At 39.4% G+C, this 16,812-nt stretch overlaps 1 protein-coding gene across 1 annotated transcript; it reads left to right on the top strand.

Annotated features, from left to right (window-relative positions):
• Positions 1-140: 140 nt before the first annotated feature.
• On the top strand, positions 141-16,242 carry GINM1 (glycosylated integral membrane protein 1). Its single transcript, XM_084890162.1, has 8 exons — positions 141-1,293; positions 7,375-7,434; positions 7,566-7,662; positions 10,515-10,657; positions 11,205-11,361; positions 12,071-12,201; positions 13,747-13,910; positions 15,399-16,242. The coding sequence occupies exons 1-8, from the start codon at positions 1,177-1,179 to the stop codon at positions 15,508-15,510; spliced, it is 981 nt and encodes a 326-aa protein (XP_084746288.1). The 5' UTR covers positions 141-1,176; the 3' UTR covers positions 15,511-16,242.
• Positions 16,243-16,812: the final 570 nt, after the last annotated feature.

The following is a 16,812-nucleotide window of genomic DNA, read 5'->3' on the forward strand; positions in this document are numbered from 1 at the left end:
GATCTCGATTCCCAAGCGGCACGTGCAGGTTGGGCTGGATCCTTAGGGGGTGTGCAGAAGACAGCCAATCAATGATTCTCCCTCATCATTCGTGTTTCTATCTCCTCCCTTCCTCTCGGAAATCAATAAAAATATATATTTTGGGAGGAAAAAAAAAAACAACACGTAGGCTTCAGCCCCAAATCTCTCCTGATTTTGTCAATGATCTTTAACTTAGAAGACATACAAACTTCTTTTGGCCTCCGTGGAGAGTTTCTATGCAAAGCTTATTCCCCAAACTCCCCTCTACAAGCTGATGACTCTCATTTATGCGATTTTTTTTACATACTTATAACCTCCAATAACGTCGTATCTGACAATGGAACTGATGCAAATGTGCTGGTACTCGTGCAGCTTGCTTGCTATACTGTAGTAAATGATTGGCTCTGACCCAGGGGTCTCATATCTTACACCAGCACCCATGAAACTGGCAAGCTAATTTGTTAATTTGAAAATAGGGCAAAATCTCAGGCTTTTCACAGTCTCTGACAATTATTTCCTAAATTCCTGTCAATATCTTACATTTTTTTAAACATCTTATAGCATTTTTCTCAGACGCTAATTTACAATATGCTTTTTTAACAACCTTGGGTAGATTTCTTCTCGCTTTTAGGAACTCGGTGGCCTGGAAAAAACCCAGACAGTAATTTTTTTTTTCAGACAGTAATTTTTAAAATTGCCCCAGGCAATTCCCCATGTACAGCTAAGGGTGAGACCTGCGAAATTGATAAAATTTCCCCGCTAAACGTGATAGATCTTCTTTTTAATGTATATAGTATTTTGATATACAGCAGTTATTTTCACTTCATAGACACAGGTAAATATATATATACACACAGAGATATAGCTATGTGCATATGCAGTATAATACTAATTTTAAAATAATGACAACGAGAACGCTAACACTCGTGCAGGTGGAGAAATCCTCCAATCCAGAGCGCCCGTCCAATGACGCCACAGGACTGTCTCTGACTTGACTCCGCCCCTCGTCATTGGGCGGTGACGCGCGTGCGTGGTCCACTCTTCCCGAGCCGTCGGAGCCCCGCCCCCGCCAAGCCCCGCCCTATACCCCGCCCACCAGGCCCCGCCCCGCCCAGACCTCCTCCCACCTCGCCGGCCGCCGTTGGCCAGTCCAAAATGGAGGGCGCTCCGCTGGCGCTCCTCGCACTCCGTCTGCTCTTGCTCGCGACGTTGCCGGCCGCAGGATGGCTGAAGACGGGCCCTCCTGACGCGTCGCCGCCCGGAGCTCCGAAGGTAGGAACCTTCCGGGGAGGCCAGGGCCGGGGGACCGCGGGGTCCGCCTGGACGTCCCCCCCTCAGGCCGGCTGGCCGCGGGCTGCGGTCCTCACCCCGAAGGAGGAAGGGGAGAAGCGCCCCGGGAAGTGGAAGGGGCGTGGAGGGGGCAGGGAGCGAGGGACGGGGCTCTGGCGGGTGTGGGTAAGCCTCGCGACGCCGAACTTCGGGGTCGTCCGCATCCCGATGAGGCTTGGCCGTCGAAAATGCGCGATCCCCAGTGCCCGCCGCCTCGGTAATGGCTCCTCCCTGAGCGGAGCGGGCCGGGGCCGGGGCCGGGCAGTGTCTGCGCCCGGGAAATGCGGCAGTTGCTCAATCCGAGAGGGCGCCGGAGCGGTTCCAGGATCTGTTTACCGGCCGGCGGCGGGGACGGCCGGGCCGCGGGGGCAGAGGCGGGGCCGGCAGGTAGCCCGCCGCGGCGTGCGTTTGGCAGATGGCGCTGGCACAGCGGTTCTTGGTGGGACCAGCTGCCCGGCATCCCCTGGGGACCTGGCAGAGAGGCGCTGACCAGACGCTGGGGGGGTAGGGGGGGGGGGGATCTGTTTCAGTGGGTGATTTCCTAGGTCAGCTCCAGTGTGAGAACCATCGCATCCTTGTATTGAAGGGTGTTTGGTTCCCCCCTTTGTTGTTTTTTGGTGTGTGTGTGTGTTTAATATATTTTATTGATTTTCCACAGAGAGGAAGGGAGAGGGATAGAGAGCTAGAAACATCAATGAGAGAGAAACATCGACCAGCCGCCTCCCGCACTCCCCCCCCCCCCCCCCCCCCCCCGGGATGTGCCCGCAGCCAGTGCACATGCCCCTGACGGGAATCAAACCTGGGACCCCCTCAGTCTGCAGGCCGACGCTCCATCCACTGAGCCAGACCAGTTTCGGCTGTGTATGTGTTTTGCCCTAGAATCGTGCTGACCTAAACCAGTATTTGCCTTTCATCAGTTGAATGTTAGGTTGGGAAAAGTTTTCCCAGAATGGAAAGAGAATACCGGTACCTCCTTTCTTACTAGTCAGGGTTTGAATCCTCTGAATTCAGAGACAGCTGACACTATGAATGCCACTATTAATTAATTTTTTGGAGTTATGCTATTACTCTCCCCGGTACAAACATAACAGACTTACCTCAGTTTCAGTACTGCGGAGGCATTCAGAAAAGCCACAACAGTGCAAGCCCTAAGAAGCCCTTGCAACTGAAAGTGTATGTGGACCACAGTTGCACCCGGTCAAAAATAGGAAGGTGGTGGGCAATCACTAAGACAATAAGTAAAAGTGAAATAACTTCTGAAGTTCAAATAAGACATTGTTGTCCCCCTTTCCCAATTTTAAAGATTCATTATAGTCACTTTGAACCCGAAAGACATTTGAGTCTTCCCTATAATGGGAGAAAAATCCATTTTGACTGCAAGCTGAAAATACTCCATACTGTGGTCTCTTAGTTAGTTCATCATTTCAGTTCTCTATTACTACCCCTTCATTCCAGTTTTGGGAAGTTCAGGTCTAAACTTAGAATTTCATAGATTAAATGAATGTGGATTCGCTAGAAGGAGAATCTCATTTTGTGGAAATGTTTATATGGGAAGCTGTCATATGTTGAGCTAAACTTTTTCATTGTATTATTGAATCAAACCCTGGACCCTTTGGTCTGCAGGCCAACATCTAACCACTGATTAAACTGGCCAGGGCTTCAATGTTTTATTGTAAAAAGTTTCAAATGTACAAAACATTTGAAAAAATTTTACAGTGGTCACCCATATTACTTTGTGCAACGATGGTGTATGGTCTGTTTCCCCATGACAGTAGCCATTTGGACTACTGTGGCTATTGAGTATTTGAAATGTGGCCAATGAAACCGAAAAACCAAATTTTAAAAATTTTACTTATTTAGTTTTGATTTAAATGAAGAAAGCTACATGTGGTTAGTGGGTGCCATATTGAATAGGATAAACTTAGACTACCATTAAGGTTTTATTATACTTGCTTTATCACATATTTGCTCATCTCTTCATTTTTGTATCCACCCTAATCTAAATGTAAGAAAGTTTGTTGGGGGGAGGGAGTGGGCAGGGAGAGATTAATGGGGGGAAAAGGAGATATATTTAATACTTTCAACAATGAAGAATTTAAAAAAATTAAGATAAAAGAAAATTTGTTAAAGTCAGGAATATTTTCCCTATTTCCCCTCAGTGATTCAGATTTACTGGATTATAAACATTTTTGTTTTGTTTTTATATGCAGTTGTCAGAAGTTGAAGTTAAATAGGTTATAAAACTAATAACATTTTATAGTATATTCTTCTAATTTTAAAATACATGGTCACCCAAAAGAGGCATCCAGAAGACACTTATTTTCTTATATGTGTTAATATTTATTTTATATATTTCCCTCAAGTTACTCATTTATTTTAAACTAGATATCTATTATCTTGGTTCTTAGGAAGTGGTTGTGTCCCTGAGGGCTATCCTATATAATAAATCCTAATATGCTAGGTGTCTGGTCATCTGTTCAACCAATCAAAGCATAATATGCTCATGATATGCTAAGGCCCCTCAACCACTCGCTATGATGTGCACTGACCACCAGGGGTCAGACGCTCAATGCAAGAGCTGCCCCCTGATGGTCAGTGGGCTCCCACAGCCAATCTCCCATGGCCAGCCAACCTCCCCTGGTCCCTCCCTCCCCATGTCCCTCTGGCCCTGTCCAACAGGCCCTGTCTGGCAGCCAGCAGGCCCCCTGGCCCCAGCCAGCAACTCTAGCAGCCCTGCCCAATGGGACTGGGCGAGACAGTCCCCTATAGGCCCTGATCTATGGCCAGGCCCAGGGAGGGACCCCACCTGTGCACAAACTTTGTGTACCAGGCTTCTGTCTTGTGAATAAAGAAATTAGAGGAAAAGTTGAAAATGGGTGAGGAGAAATTTCAGTTCTGCCACCCACTTTCTTTTTTAAAATAGATTTTTATTGATTTTTAGAGAAAGAAGAAGGAGAAGAATAGAGAAATAGAAACATTGATTAGAAAGAAACATTATCTATTGGCTGCCACCTTCATGCCCCTGGGCATGTGCCCTCTGCCACCCACTTTCTAAGTATATACCACTCTGGCTGGTAAACCTGAACTTCCAGTTCAGTTAGGTTCCCAGAAAGAGTAACAAATACGACCTAGCTCTGAACTTGCCTCAGGAGGCAATAGGGATTAGAATCTCTTCTGAAATGTAATCATTCAGAAGAACCCCTAAAATTGAACTTGGTCCTTTAGAAAATACACTATGCTAGTGTCTTTTAATTGTCTTTTACAAATTCCATCTTTTACTAGGCAAGTGATATATGTAAGTGCAGTTAATTATTAACAATACAGTGTATTTACTACTGCAAGGCAGGAGCTATAAAACAGTTTCTTAGATCATCATCATTGGAGAGTTATCTCTGGGCTGTAAGAACAACAGTCTACAGTTAACAGGTCCTCTCGTTAGAAAACAGAAATTTTTTACTAGAATTTGTACATATACAAAACAGTATAGCCATTAACTTGATGGCTTATTGATTATTGGTTTGTTGTAGAGATGAGTTTAGTGACTCCAGCTTAATTCTAGTGTAGGGTGGGTTAAGAGAAAGCTGGGCTGATTCTGAGGAATCACTAGTGCAAAAGCTTCCTAGGCTCCAATGGCAGTTGGGACGTGTACCAAAGTCAGGTTTAGTGGATGGCGTGGGCCTTACCATGTTAAAATCCTGTTCTGCTATTGGAATCAACTCAACCTCTTTTTTAAAAATATTTATTTTTTATTGATTTTTTACAGAGAGAAAGAGGTAAGGATGGAGAGTTAGAAACATCGATGAGAGAGAATCATCGATCAGCTGCCTCTTACACACCACCTACTGGGGATGTGCCCGCAACCAAGGTACATGCACTTGACTGGAATCGAACCCGGGGCCCTTCCAGTCCCCAAGCTGACACTCTATCCATTGAGCCAAACCGGTCTCGGCAAGGGACAATTTTAAAAGGGTTAGAGAAATTTGTTTATGAAAACAAAAAGTTGGAAACAATTCAAATGTCCATTGATGGTGGAATAAATAAGCAGCATTGTAATCATGTGATGGAATATTATGCAGCACTGTAAATAACACTACATCTGCTTGCATCAACAATTTTATTTATTTTTTATTTATTTATTTTTAATATATATTTTATTGATTTTTTACAGAGAGGAAGGGAGAGAGATAGAGAGCTAGAAACGTCAATGAGAAAGAAACATCGACCAGCTGCCTCTTGCACTCCCCCTACTGGGGATGTGCCCACAACCAATGTACATGCTCTTGACCAGAATCGAACCTGGGACCTTTCAGTCCGCAGACCGACGCTCTGCCACTGAGCCAAACAGGTTTTGGCTGCATCAACAATTTTAAATAGGTCAATATCTCTGATGAACATAGGTGCTAAAAATTCTCAACAAAATATTAGCAAACAAGATCCAACAATACATTAAAAAGATCATACACCGTGATCAAGTGGGATTTTTTTTCTGGGCATGTAAGGTTGGTACAATATCCACAAATCAATAAATGTAATAACATCACATAAACAAAATGAAGAATAAAAATCACATGATCATATCAGTAGATGAGAAAAAAGCTTCTGATGAAATCCAGCACCCATCTATACTTGAATGGGTAATATGCTAATGAGACTGGGAGACCTTCCAGGTGTCCTTCTGGACAAAGCCATGGTGGCAGGGCCAAGGCAGAGGCGGTTAGAGGTAATCAGGCCAGGAGGGGAGAGCAGTTAGGGGTAATCAGGCTAGCAGGGGAAGCAGTTTTGGGCAAGCAAGCTGGCAAGGGGGGCAGTTGGGGACGAGCAGGCCAGCAGGAGGAGTGGTTAGGAGCCAGCAGGTCCAGATTGCAAGGGGGATGTCCAACTGCCAGTTTAGGTCCAGTCCCCAGGATGGAGCCTAAACCAGCAGTCATTCATCTCCTGAGGGGTCCCAGATTGGAGAGTGTGCAGGCCGGGCTGAGGGACACCCCTCCACCCCAAATAAATGAATTTCATGGATGGGCCATAAAAGCTATCAGCAAAGTGAGAATAGAGGGAACATATGTCTGTGTAATAAAGGCTATATATCACAATCATCATCCGTGATAGGCTGTCAGAGGGGAGGAGGCTGAGGGCAGAATGAAAAAGGTAAAGGGATTAAGCAAAAAATAAACCCTCATAGACACAGACAACAGTAAGGTGATTATCAGAGGAAAAGAGGGGTGCAGAGAGTAGAGGATGGTTAAGGGAGGATAAATGGTGACATAAGAAGACTTTACTTGGGATTGTGAACACACAATCTGAATACACTATCTAGATCTTTTATTATGGAGGTAGTAGCCCAGTGCACGAATTCATGCGTGGGTGGGGGCCGGCCCGGGAAAGGGACAAGGGCAGTTGGCCAGTCAGCCCCGCCCCCTGGTCGAACTCCCAGTTGAACTGGTTGAGGGGACAATTTGCATATTAGCCTTTTATTATATAGGATTGAACACCTGATACCTAGGTATATAATTTTATGTCACCCCAATAAATTCAATAAAAATAGAAATATTTTTTAAATGTTACATTATGGTCCAGCTGGTATGGCTCAGTTAAATGAGCATTGGCCCATGTACTAGGAGTTCACTGGTTAAATTCTTGGTCAGGGCATATACCTGGGTTGCAGGCTCTATCCCCAGGAAGGAGTATGCAGGAGGCAGCCAATGTTTCTCATTGATGTTTCTATCTCTCCCTCTCCCTTCTCTCTGAAATCAATAAAAACACTTAAAATAAATAAAATACTATTTTGTGAAAAAATAAAAATGCCAGATGTAAAATTGAAGAAGACAAAAAAAGGTATATAGATTTGAAAAATTAGAATTGTAAGTAGGAGCATAAAAAAGGCAGTAAAATGAAAATAATGTGTTTTTACAAATGTTCTTTTAATGTTATCGTAAGTGATTTTACCATAAATGTAATTGAGGGGGGAAAGAACATTTAATTTCATTTTGTGAAATGCATACCTATTCAATTTATATATTTTATTTTCAGAACAGCATCAGAATTAATGTAACTACCCTGAAAGATGATGGGGAGGTATCTAAAGAACAGGTTTGTATCTTTGATTCTTTTTAATATATCACTTAGCTAAATATTATGCAGCCTGTTTTAATTTAAATAATGTATTTTTTATATGAAGAGTTGTCATTTATAAACCATATGTAATGCTGCTTTATTTTAAGGTTGTTCTTAACATAACCTATGAGAGTGGACAAGTGTATGTAAATGACTTCCCTGTAAATAGTGGTGTAACCCGAATAAGCTGTCAGACTTTGATAGGTGAGTACTATTAAATTATTTCCATAATTTTGCTATTTTTAATAATTGTAAATTAGTAAAACACCGTTCTTCGATGTTATATATTTTCATTTTAAATTAATAATATACATTATTACTAATGGTTTTAACACTCTGTTTTCAGTTTACCTTGGTTATTTCTGGCATATTTTATCATGAGATTGGCATTGATGGAACTGCATCTGTAGTATGTAAGAATGTCCATAGAGATGATAAATGGAAATTTATAAACAAGAGGCAAAATCTGGAGAAGTGGCTTTTCACAGTTGTGGGGGGAAAAATTGTCTGATTCTTTAGTTTTCACTTTCCTCCTATGCCTGCATGTTTTTCTTTTTAACTTTTAAATTCTTTGAGTTGTTGAAAGACAAAATTTGTTACATTGGAATGTACCATATTATTTGAATAAAATAAAAAATATGAGAAATATGTAGATGTATATTTAAATGTATCTATTTAAGATAGTAAGGTTTTCTCTGAGCACTTATAGCCTGTACTTGTTATAAATTTTTATTATCATTTAGTTTGCAGTGTTTTCTAAATTATTTGTTTTGGTATTTTCTTGCTCTGTGAATCATTATAGAAATAGATTGCTTAATTTCCAAATACTTTGGGATTTTTTTTCATCCTTCTCCTTCATCTGATTGGTTTTTATAATAATTTACTGTTCTTTTAATAGTTACCCTTGAGATCAATAAACTAGTACTTTTTTCATTTCCCAACAATGCAAGAACCTTAGAATACTTAAACTCCATTTATTCTCTTTCTGGTTTTGTGGTGTCATTGTCATGCATTTTCACTGTGTACAACATCATGATGTTGTCGTTTCCTATGGTCCAGTACTCATTTGTTTAACCTAAAAGTTCCCCTTTCCATTGCTCATGCCTTCCTGAATCTCTGTGTTCCCCTCTGGGGTAATTTTTCCTTTGCCTAGAGAATTCCCCTTACTATTTTTTTTTTTTTTTTTTTTTTTTTTTTTTTTTTAGTGCAGATTTGTTAGCAATGAATTATGTAAACTTTTGTTTGTCTGAAAACATCTTTACTTTGCCTTTAGGAAATGTTTTTACTGGAAGCATAGTTTATAGCAGCACATCAAAGACTTAAGTTCCATTGTCATCTTCTATAATTTCTGCTGAGAATCAGTGTGTCATTGCTCCATTGAGAAAATTTTCTGTTTTTTTCCTGGTTGCTTTAAATATTGTTTTTCTTTGTCTTTGTCTTCAGTAGTTTTACTATGATGTGCCCAAGTGTGGGTTTTTTAATCTGTGGCTTACCAGTAATGTCTTTTGTCAGTTTGGAGAAGTTTGGGGCCATTATCTTTTTAACAAATAAAACAGCAAGGTCAGCCGAAACCGGTTTAGCTCAGGGGATAGAGCATTGGTCTGCGGACTGAAAGGTCCCACGTTCGATTCCGGTCAAGGGCATGTATCTTGGTTGCCGGCACATCCACAGTAGGGAGTGTGCAAGAGGCAGCTGATCGATGACTCTCTCATCGGTGTTTCTAACTCTATCCCTCTCCCTTCCTTTCTGTAAAAAATTAATAAAATATATTAAAAACAAAAAAAACAAAAATCAGCAAGGTCAGTGAGGAAGTTTTATGAAGACTTAGTCAGCTGAGCTAAAATGCCAGGTTCTCTATAGAAATGTCTGCACCTATTTAAAAAATTTACAAAAGTGGGTCTATACTATCTAGAGATTTTGATTTACTAAGATTGAGATGAGACTCTGTTACCCTACTGTTGTAGGTGTTTCTAATGCATAGTTAGAATTTAGAACGAGACCCGGTGTTTGAACATTTATATTAACTTTAAATTGTTTATAATTGTGAATGGAGTCGCTGTTTAACAAAAGCTATAGAACAAAAAGCTTGATGCATACTCCCAAGGAATTTAGGCTAGTCCCGGAGGCAGGTTTATAAGCAAAGAGCTGCCATTAGTGCTTTAAAAATCAGAAAAGGTAAGAACTCAGCATTGTAAGGATACAGTGCTAGAACTTCCTAAGTTGGAATTTATGTTTAAAATGTGTTTGGGGGAGAGTAAAAAAGTATAGGGCATTCTAGATAAAGCGAATGGGCCCTTTAAAGGCACAGAATCAGTTTAAACCACTGGGTCTGCACTTAAAATATCCTTCTTTGTTACATTTTGGCAAATAATCCTCAGATGGTAACATTTGAGGGACAGAAACTAAGTGTTCATTTGTGCCAGTTTGATTGGTATCTGTTGACTTATCCTTTTTGTAGCACTTCCTGCCTTAGTAAGGCCAAGAGCTCTGTAAACTAGCTACAACAGCCACACCCCGTCTACTTGGGCGGGACATGTTCCTAGAGAGGAACATGGTCAAAAGCTAATCCTATCCTGTCATCCATTAATAGGGACCAATTACAGGGCTTTCCTGCTTTCTTCCCCTTTCCTTTCTTTTCCTTTCCAACAGTAACATTGTCTTTATTGTCTGAGCCCTATTACTGGATTTTGTGGATGAATTAATGAATCAATGTGCTTACTTTGCACATGGCATTGACTGTGTCTTCTGACCTGCTTTGTAAATATAATAGTTAAGCCAAGTTGGTTAGGAAGGATGTTGCCAGTGTGGTGTTTCCTACAAAATCTACAGACCATCAAGCAGTTTTCCCTTTCAAATTACTGTAAGCATTGTAATGATCCTCCATGTTGTCTTTGTTTTCATAAATCTGAAATATCAGTGAGCTCAGAGATGAAGAGAGCCTAAGAAATCAGCTTACAACTGTCTTGTTCTATGTAAATGTTATCAAAATAATCAAATTCAATAGCAGATTTATAGGCATTTTTTGTTCAAAACTGTCATTTTTTTTTTATATATAGTGAAGAATGAAAATTCGAATGAAAAAGAATATTTTGGAATTGTCAGTGTAAGGATTTTAGTTCGAGAGTGGCCTATGACATCTGGTTCCAGTTTGCGACTAATTATCATTCAAGAGGAGGTAGTAGAGATTGATGGAAAACAAGTAAGATAATATGCTTATTAATTGGGAATTAAATTGTAAAGATTTGTGTTAGTTTTTATACATGTGTTCAATTATTTTACTTTTTATTTCTGACTTCATAGAAAGAAAGGTACCCTTAATGTTGCCTATTTCCAATCAGTTAGAATTTTTTAATTTGTTTTAGCATTTACTTATTTAGTATTTGAAATCTTAATTTAAAAAGAAATGACCATATTCATACATGTCTATATCACTTTAACAACATTATAAATAGAGCAAGTAAGTAAAGAGATTAAATTTGATTCATAACTGCTACCATTTCCTCTGGCTAAGTCTAAGTAAATGAAGTAGAACTAAAAGCAAGCATATATTAATATTAATGAGTACTGTGGCACACAGGAGTATGATTAAAGTTGCAAATTAAATGCTTGGGGGGGGCAATAAGAAGAAATTGTGTGAATATGACAAGTTTCTTAGTTACAGAAATTAGGAGGGAAATTTCAGTTTTGAAATGTTAGGGGATTGTACCATTATTTAAAATAAAGAATAATTGTGTGTTTTTTAATAGGCTCAACAAAAGGATGTTACTGAAATTGATCTTTTAGTTAAGAACCAGGGAATACTCAGACATTCAAACTACACGCTACCTTTGGAAAAAAGCATGCTGTACTCCATTTCCAGAGATGATGACATTTTATTTACCCTTCCCAACCTTTCCAAAAAAGGTACTTTAAAAGGCCATTATTGAGTAGTTGGTAGCTTTTAAATCATAATTAATATGTTTGAAATAAGCTTCTTTCAGAAATGCTTTTTAACATGTATTACTTTATATATCCATTTGAGGACTGTTTTAAGTCTTAATAGAGTATTATCCATGCTGATTGTATAGAAATATTTTGCTGTAATTACCTACTCTTACTCTGAATAATCATATACTATGTAATAAGACTATCATTCATTTAAAGGAAGAAGTGATCATTTTAAAAATTTGACTATGTGACAGAATTATAACTGCTATAGTTTCCTTTTTTTTTTTTAAATTTATTTCTTTATTCATTTCAGAGAGGAAAGGAGAGATAGAAACATCAATAATGAGAGAATCATTGACCGGCTGCCTCCTGCACGCCCCCACTGGGGACTGAGACTGCAACCCAGGCATGTGCCCTTGGCCGGAATCGAACCCGGGACCCCTCAGTCCACAGGCTGACACTCTATCCACTGAGCCAAGCCAGCCAGGCTATAGTTTCCTTTTAATGGTCTTATGCCTCCTTTCTTACACGTAAATCTGAGTAACCAAATACGTTTATGTTTCTCCCATGGAAAGATTTATATTCTTGCTATCTAAATGTTACCGGCATAGCAATCTTAGGACTGGTAGGAGAGACACCAGCATGCACCTAGCATTTTGGTAACTTGGCTCTTTCTCCTCTGTAGAAAGTGTGAGTTCACTACAGACCACCAGCCAGTATCTTATCAGGAATGTGGAAACCACCGTAGATGGCGATGCTTTACCTGGCAAATTACCTGAAACTCCTCTCAGAGCAGAGGCTCCATCTTCCTATAAGGTAAAGTAGATGTTTTGGATTGGCTTCACATTATAAACATTTATGGTTTTTAAGAAAAGAGCATAATGAAATGAAAAGCATGTGGATTGGAACCATGGGACAGGGTTAATAATGAATTCATAACTGTTTTAATGTGGTATTTTTAGGTATTTGTTCAAGTTTCATTTAATAATAAATAATGATTATCAAAGCACTGGATTTCATTTTGTTTTGGATTTTCAGTTCCTGCCTTTCTCACCTCCTCATTTGTGTGCTTATTTTATGACTCCCACCTTGCTGCACACACATGCATGGTGCCCTCAGGACCTTGCACAGTGACTAAGCTCACTTGGGTAAGAGTGCACTTTCTGGAGTCAGACTGCCTAGGTTTGAATTCTGGTTCTGCCTGCCTCTTACTAGTTGTGTGATCTTGGACAAGCCTGGTCTGTTTATCTGTGCAATGGGACAACACTTAAGCAGTGCCTTAGGGTTAATAAAAGGGTACAGATGTAAATATGCATTGGCACCTACTAAGTACTTACATATTAAGAATGACATATTGCTGATTGGGAAATATTCAGGGTTCAGAGAGAGTATCCTGATATCTCTGTATATATGGTCTAAGTCCTTTACTAAAAATAATCTCCATTTAAATGAGCAGGGTCTGTGGTTAGTCTTAGGATTCCAGAGATGATTATTAGAAGTTCTCACTCAAGATTGGGGTTGCTGAAAAAAACCAGGTCACTTTTTGCTGCCTGAACTCTTATGTCGTATCTTTTCCCTGCCAACCTCACTTCCCTCAGAACAAGGTAGCCCAAGAGCACACTGCTTTCAAAGCCCAGGCCAGCGGTGCTGCCTTAGTATCGTTATTTTCTCTTTACTATAGCAACATGCTTTGCACACAACAGATTCCCCATGTGTTCCAAGAGCTAATACTGAGATTCTCTTTCCTTTTCTCTTTTCCTTTTCTGGTCCTCCAACTATTGAAAATACATAGTTGACTCCAGTCCATTTTGTATAAAATAGACTTAGCCTAACCTCTGATTAGTTAGCAATTATTTTCACTTGGTGTATAGTTAGAGAACAGTATAAATAATTATAAAGGATAGTGCCGAATCCAGTTTGGCTCAGTGGTAGAGCGTTGGTCTGTGGACTGAAAGGTCCCAGGTTCGATTCCAGTCAAGGGCATGTACATTGGTTGTGGGCACAGCCCCAGTAGGGAGTGTGCAAGAGGCAGCTGGCCGATGTTTCTCTCTCATCGACGTTTCTAGCTCTCTATCTCTCTCCCTTCCTCTCTGTTAAAAATCAATAAAATATATTTTTTTAAAAATTATAAAGGATAGTAATATTTCTGTCTTAGAATTTTAATTTCAAAAATAATGAGTAACTTCATTGAGGTATGTTTAAAATGAAATGCACTCATTGAAAAGAACAGTTAAGTTCATCCATGTAACCACTACCCCAATCAAGATACAGAATATTATTACCCCAAAATTAGAATATGATTTTTAAAGTTTCTTAGAACTCAAATGAAACTTGCACATCTAATCAAAAGTCTTCTTTTAGGTGATGTGTCAGTGGATGGAAAAGTTCAGAAAAGATCTGTGCAAGTTCTGGAACAGTGTTTACCCGGTATTCTTTATGTTTTTGAACATCATGGTGGTTGGAATTATAGGAGCAGCTATAGTAATAACCATCTTAAAGGTGCTTTTCCCAGTTTGTGAATACAAGTAAGTATTTTTTACTTTTGAAACATTAGTATTTTTAGTAATTAATAACTGAGTTGTAGCTACTGTATTTTTCAATTACAGCTGACATTCAATATTATATTAGTTCCTGGTGTACTGCATAATGATTAGACTTTTATATAACGTGCAAGGTGATCCTCCCAGTAAGTCTAGTACCCACCTAACACCATACATAGTTATTACAGTATCATTTACTATATTCCCTACGTTGTACTTTTCATCTCTGAAACTATTCTGTAGCTACCAATTTGTACTTCTTAATCCCTTCACCTTTTCCACCCATCCCCCCAAAGTCTCTCCCATCTGGCAGCCATCATTTTTTTTCTCTGTATCAGCTTGTTTCTGTTTTAATTATAATATTTTTAGATTGCACATGTAAGTGAAATCATACAATATTTGTCTTTCTCTGGCTTATTTTACTTAGTGTAATACCCTCTAGGTCCATCCATACTATTGTGAATGGTAAGATTTCGTTTTTATGGCTGAGTACTATTCTGTTGTATAAATGTACCACATTTGTCTATAAGTGCACACTTAGGTTGTTTCCATACCTTGGCTATTATAAATAATGCTACAGTGAACATAGGGGAGCATATATTTTTTTGAATTTGTGTCTTGGAGTTCTTTGGATAAATACCCAGAAGTTGGATTGCTGGGTCATATGGTAATTCTACTTTTTGCCCAACTTGTGCAAGTTTAGAGCTCTAACTACCTGTCTTGGAGATCTATTCTTTACCCTTTCCTTTCCTACAGTACTAAGTAAGAAACTTCCTCTTAGACCTTTATATTTTCTCAGTTTGCTTAAAGTGAACTTGGACTCAAAGAGTTTGTACAATCATTATAAACTAGGTAAAATTCAGCAAAGCAGCCGAAGCCGGTTTGGCTCAGTGGTAGAGTGTTGGTCTGCGGACTGAAAGGTCCCAGGTTCAATTCCGGTCAAGGGCATGTACATTGGTTGCGGGCACATCCCCGGTAGGGGGTGTGCAAGAGGCAGCTGGTCGATGTTTCTCTCTCATCGACGTTTCTAGCTCTCTATCTCTCTCCCTTCCTCTCTGTAAAAAATCAATAAAATATATATATTTTTTAATTTATATAACCCCAGGTATATATCTTACCTAATAATAGACAAACATGTAAACTGACCATGCCCCCCACTATACCCACAGCCAATCAGAGTGAGTGTGCAAATCAACCCAACAAAGATGGCAGGTTAATTTGCATGTACAGGCTATGAGGGGGAAGGGGACAGCGGAAGGAGCTACAGGAGCGGTGCACCAGACAGAAGCTAGGACTTGCTGGCTCTGGAGCGGGCCCGGAACAGGGATGTACCGGCTGCCAGTCTGCTGGGAGTGAAGCCAGGGGAAGGAAGGAAGGACTATTCTTGTACAAATATCATGCGAAGGGCCTCTAGTTTCACTATAACCTTGAAGTAGCCCTATCTTACTACCAATTTTAATTTCTGTATTTCAGAGGAATTCTTCCGTTGGATAAAGTTAATATTATACCTGTGGCAGCTGTCAACTTATATGCAGATGGTCCTGAGAAAACAGCAGAAATCCTTGAAGATAAAACATGTATTTGAAATACCACCTCAAATTATGGACTTCTGAATTAGTCTATTGGCTCTAAATTTGCCACTTGAATGTTTCTTTAAATCATTAAGAATCCGTTTACACACTAGAGAAATTGCTCAACTCCTAAAACAGCCTAAAACTTGACCTTTAAAATGTCAAGTTAAAGTTCACCTTATTCTTTAACATGGCTGGCTATTCAGATGATGAGTTGTTAAGGAAATTTTTAAGTGGAAGAGAAGACAAGTGAAGAAAGGGGAAAATGGGCAAGACAAAATGCCATGTGCCAATACTTTACAAGGTGCCTTTGTTAAGGAAATTATATCCACTTAATTACTATAATATATAAGACTTTATGAAAAGCACTTTATGAAATTCTAATTTAAAAGCTCAAGAACTTAACACTTATTTTTTTATTCAGTAAAATGTGCCTTTATATTGTCTGTGACTCAGTATAAAAATCACTGAAGTGTATCATGATTTCATTGTACCAAGACCACTTGCCTTGAATGCACTAGGATTTAAAAATAATAAGTGACATGTTCTCATTCTAAAATAAACTTTTTTTGAGGAAAAAATAGTCGTTTTGGCATAAAAACTACCCAAGTGAGAATTGCTTCTGTATAATAGCTGCTTTCGTGTGCACTGGCTGAAACCAACATTCAGGTCAGTTAAAAGGACCATCAGTATCATGGAATTAGAATATACATTATGGTTCCAAATATAGTGCTATTTATCCTACAGTAATGTTTGGCCTTTTTTTTCCTTTTCTTGGTCTTTTTTTAACCATTACCCTATTGACTTATATTTTACAGTGTGACCTAGTACATACAGTATTTATCTTTACTCCATGTGATAGATACCTTCTATTCTGTTTTATCAGTAAGGTTTTTATTGCAACCCATCATTTTAAACACATTGTCCAAGAAAGTTATGGCAGGTTTTTAAAGCCACTTCATATTTACGCTAAATAGATATGGATGTATGGGAGAAGCATGGCGGGTAGAGAGTGAAGGAGTGATGCTTGATTTTGCCTGTTTTTAATAAGGAATAACAGCCCTGTGAAATGTACTACCTCCATATTATAAATAATAGCATACAATTTAGATCCTAAAGTCACACAGTTGGTCACTATTTTTTTTCTGTCCTTCCCCTCTAAGTTGCTAGAAATCACCAATTCTGACTCCAAATGATAATGGTCTTATTTCATCCATTCAGCATAAGCTGGTAGACTCTGGTGAGAGCAATGGAGAAGGCTACATGGCCAATTGGTGTGTACAGGATTTGCAGTCAGTAGATCCCTACCCTGCCTT

The sequence above is a fragment of the Pipistrellus hanaki genome (assembly GCF_964339955.1).
Source record: "Pipistrellus hanaki genome assembly, chromosome: 7".
Taxonomy (NCBI): Eukaryota; Metazoa; Chordata; class Mammalia; order Chiroptera; family Vespertilionidae; genus Pipistrellus; species Pipistrellus hanaki.

Excerpts from the sequence above, each read along its gene's own strand:
- GINM1 (XM_084890162.1), top strand. The coding sequence starts at position 1,177 with ATGGAGGGCGCTCCGCTGGCGCTCCTCGCACTCCGTCTGCTCTTGCTC. Across the intron at positions 7,435-7,565 it reads GGGAGGTATCTAAAGAACAG|GTTGTTCTTAACATAACCTA; the intron begins GTTTGTATCTTT and ends CTTTATTTTAAG. Across the intron at positions 12,202-13,746 it reads AGGCTCCATCTTCCTATAAG|GTGATGTGTCAGTGGATGGA; the intron begins GTAAAGTAGATG and ends GTCTTCTTTTAG.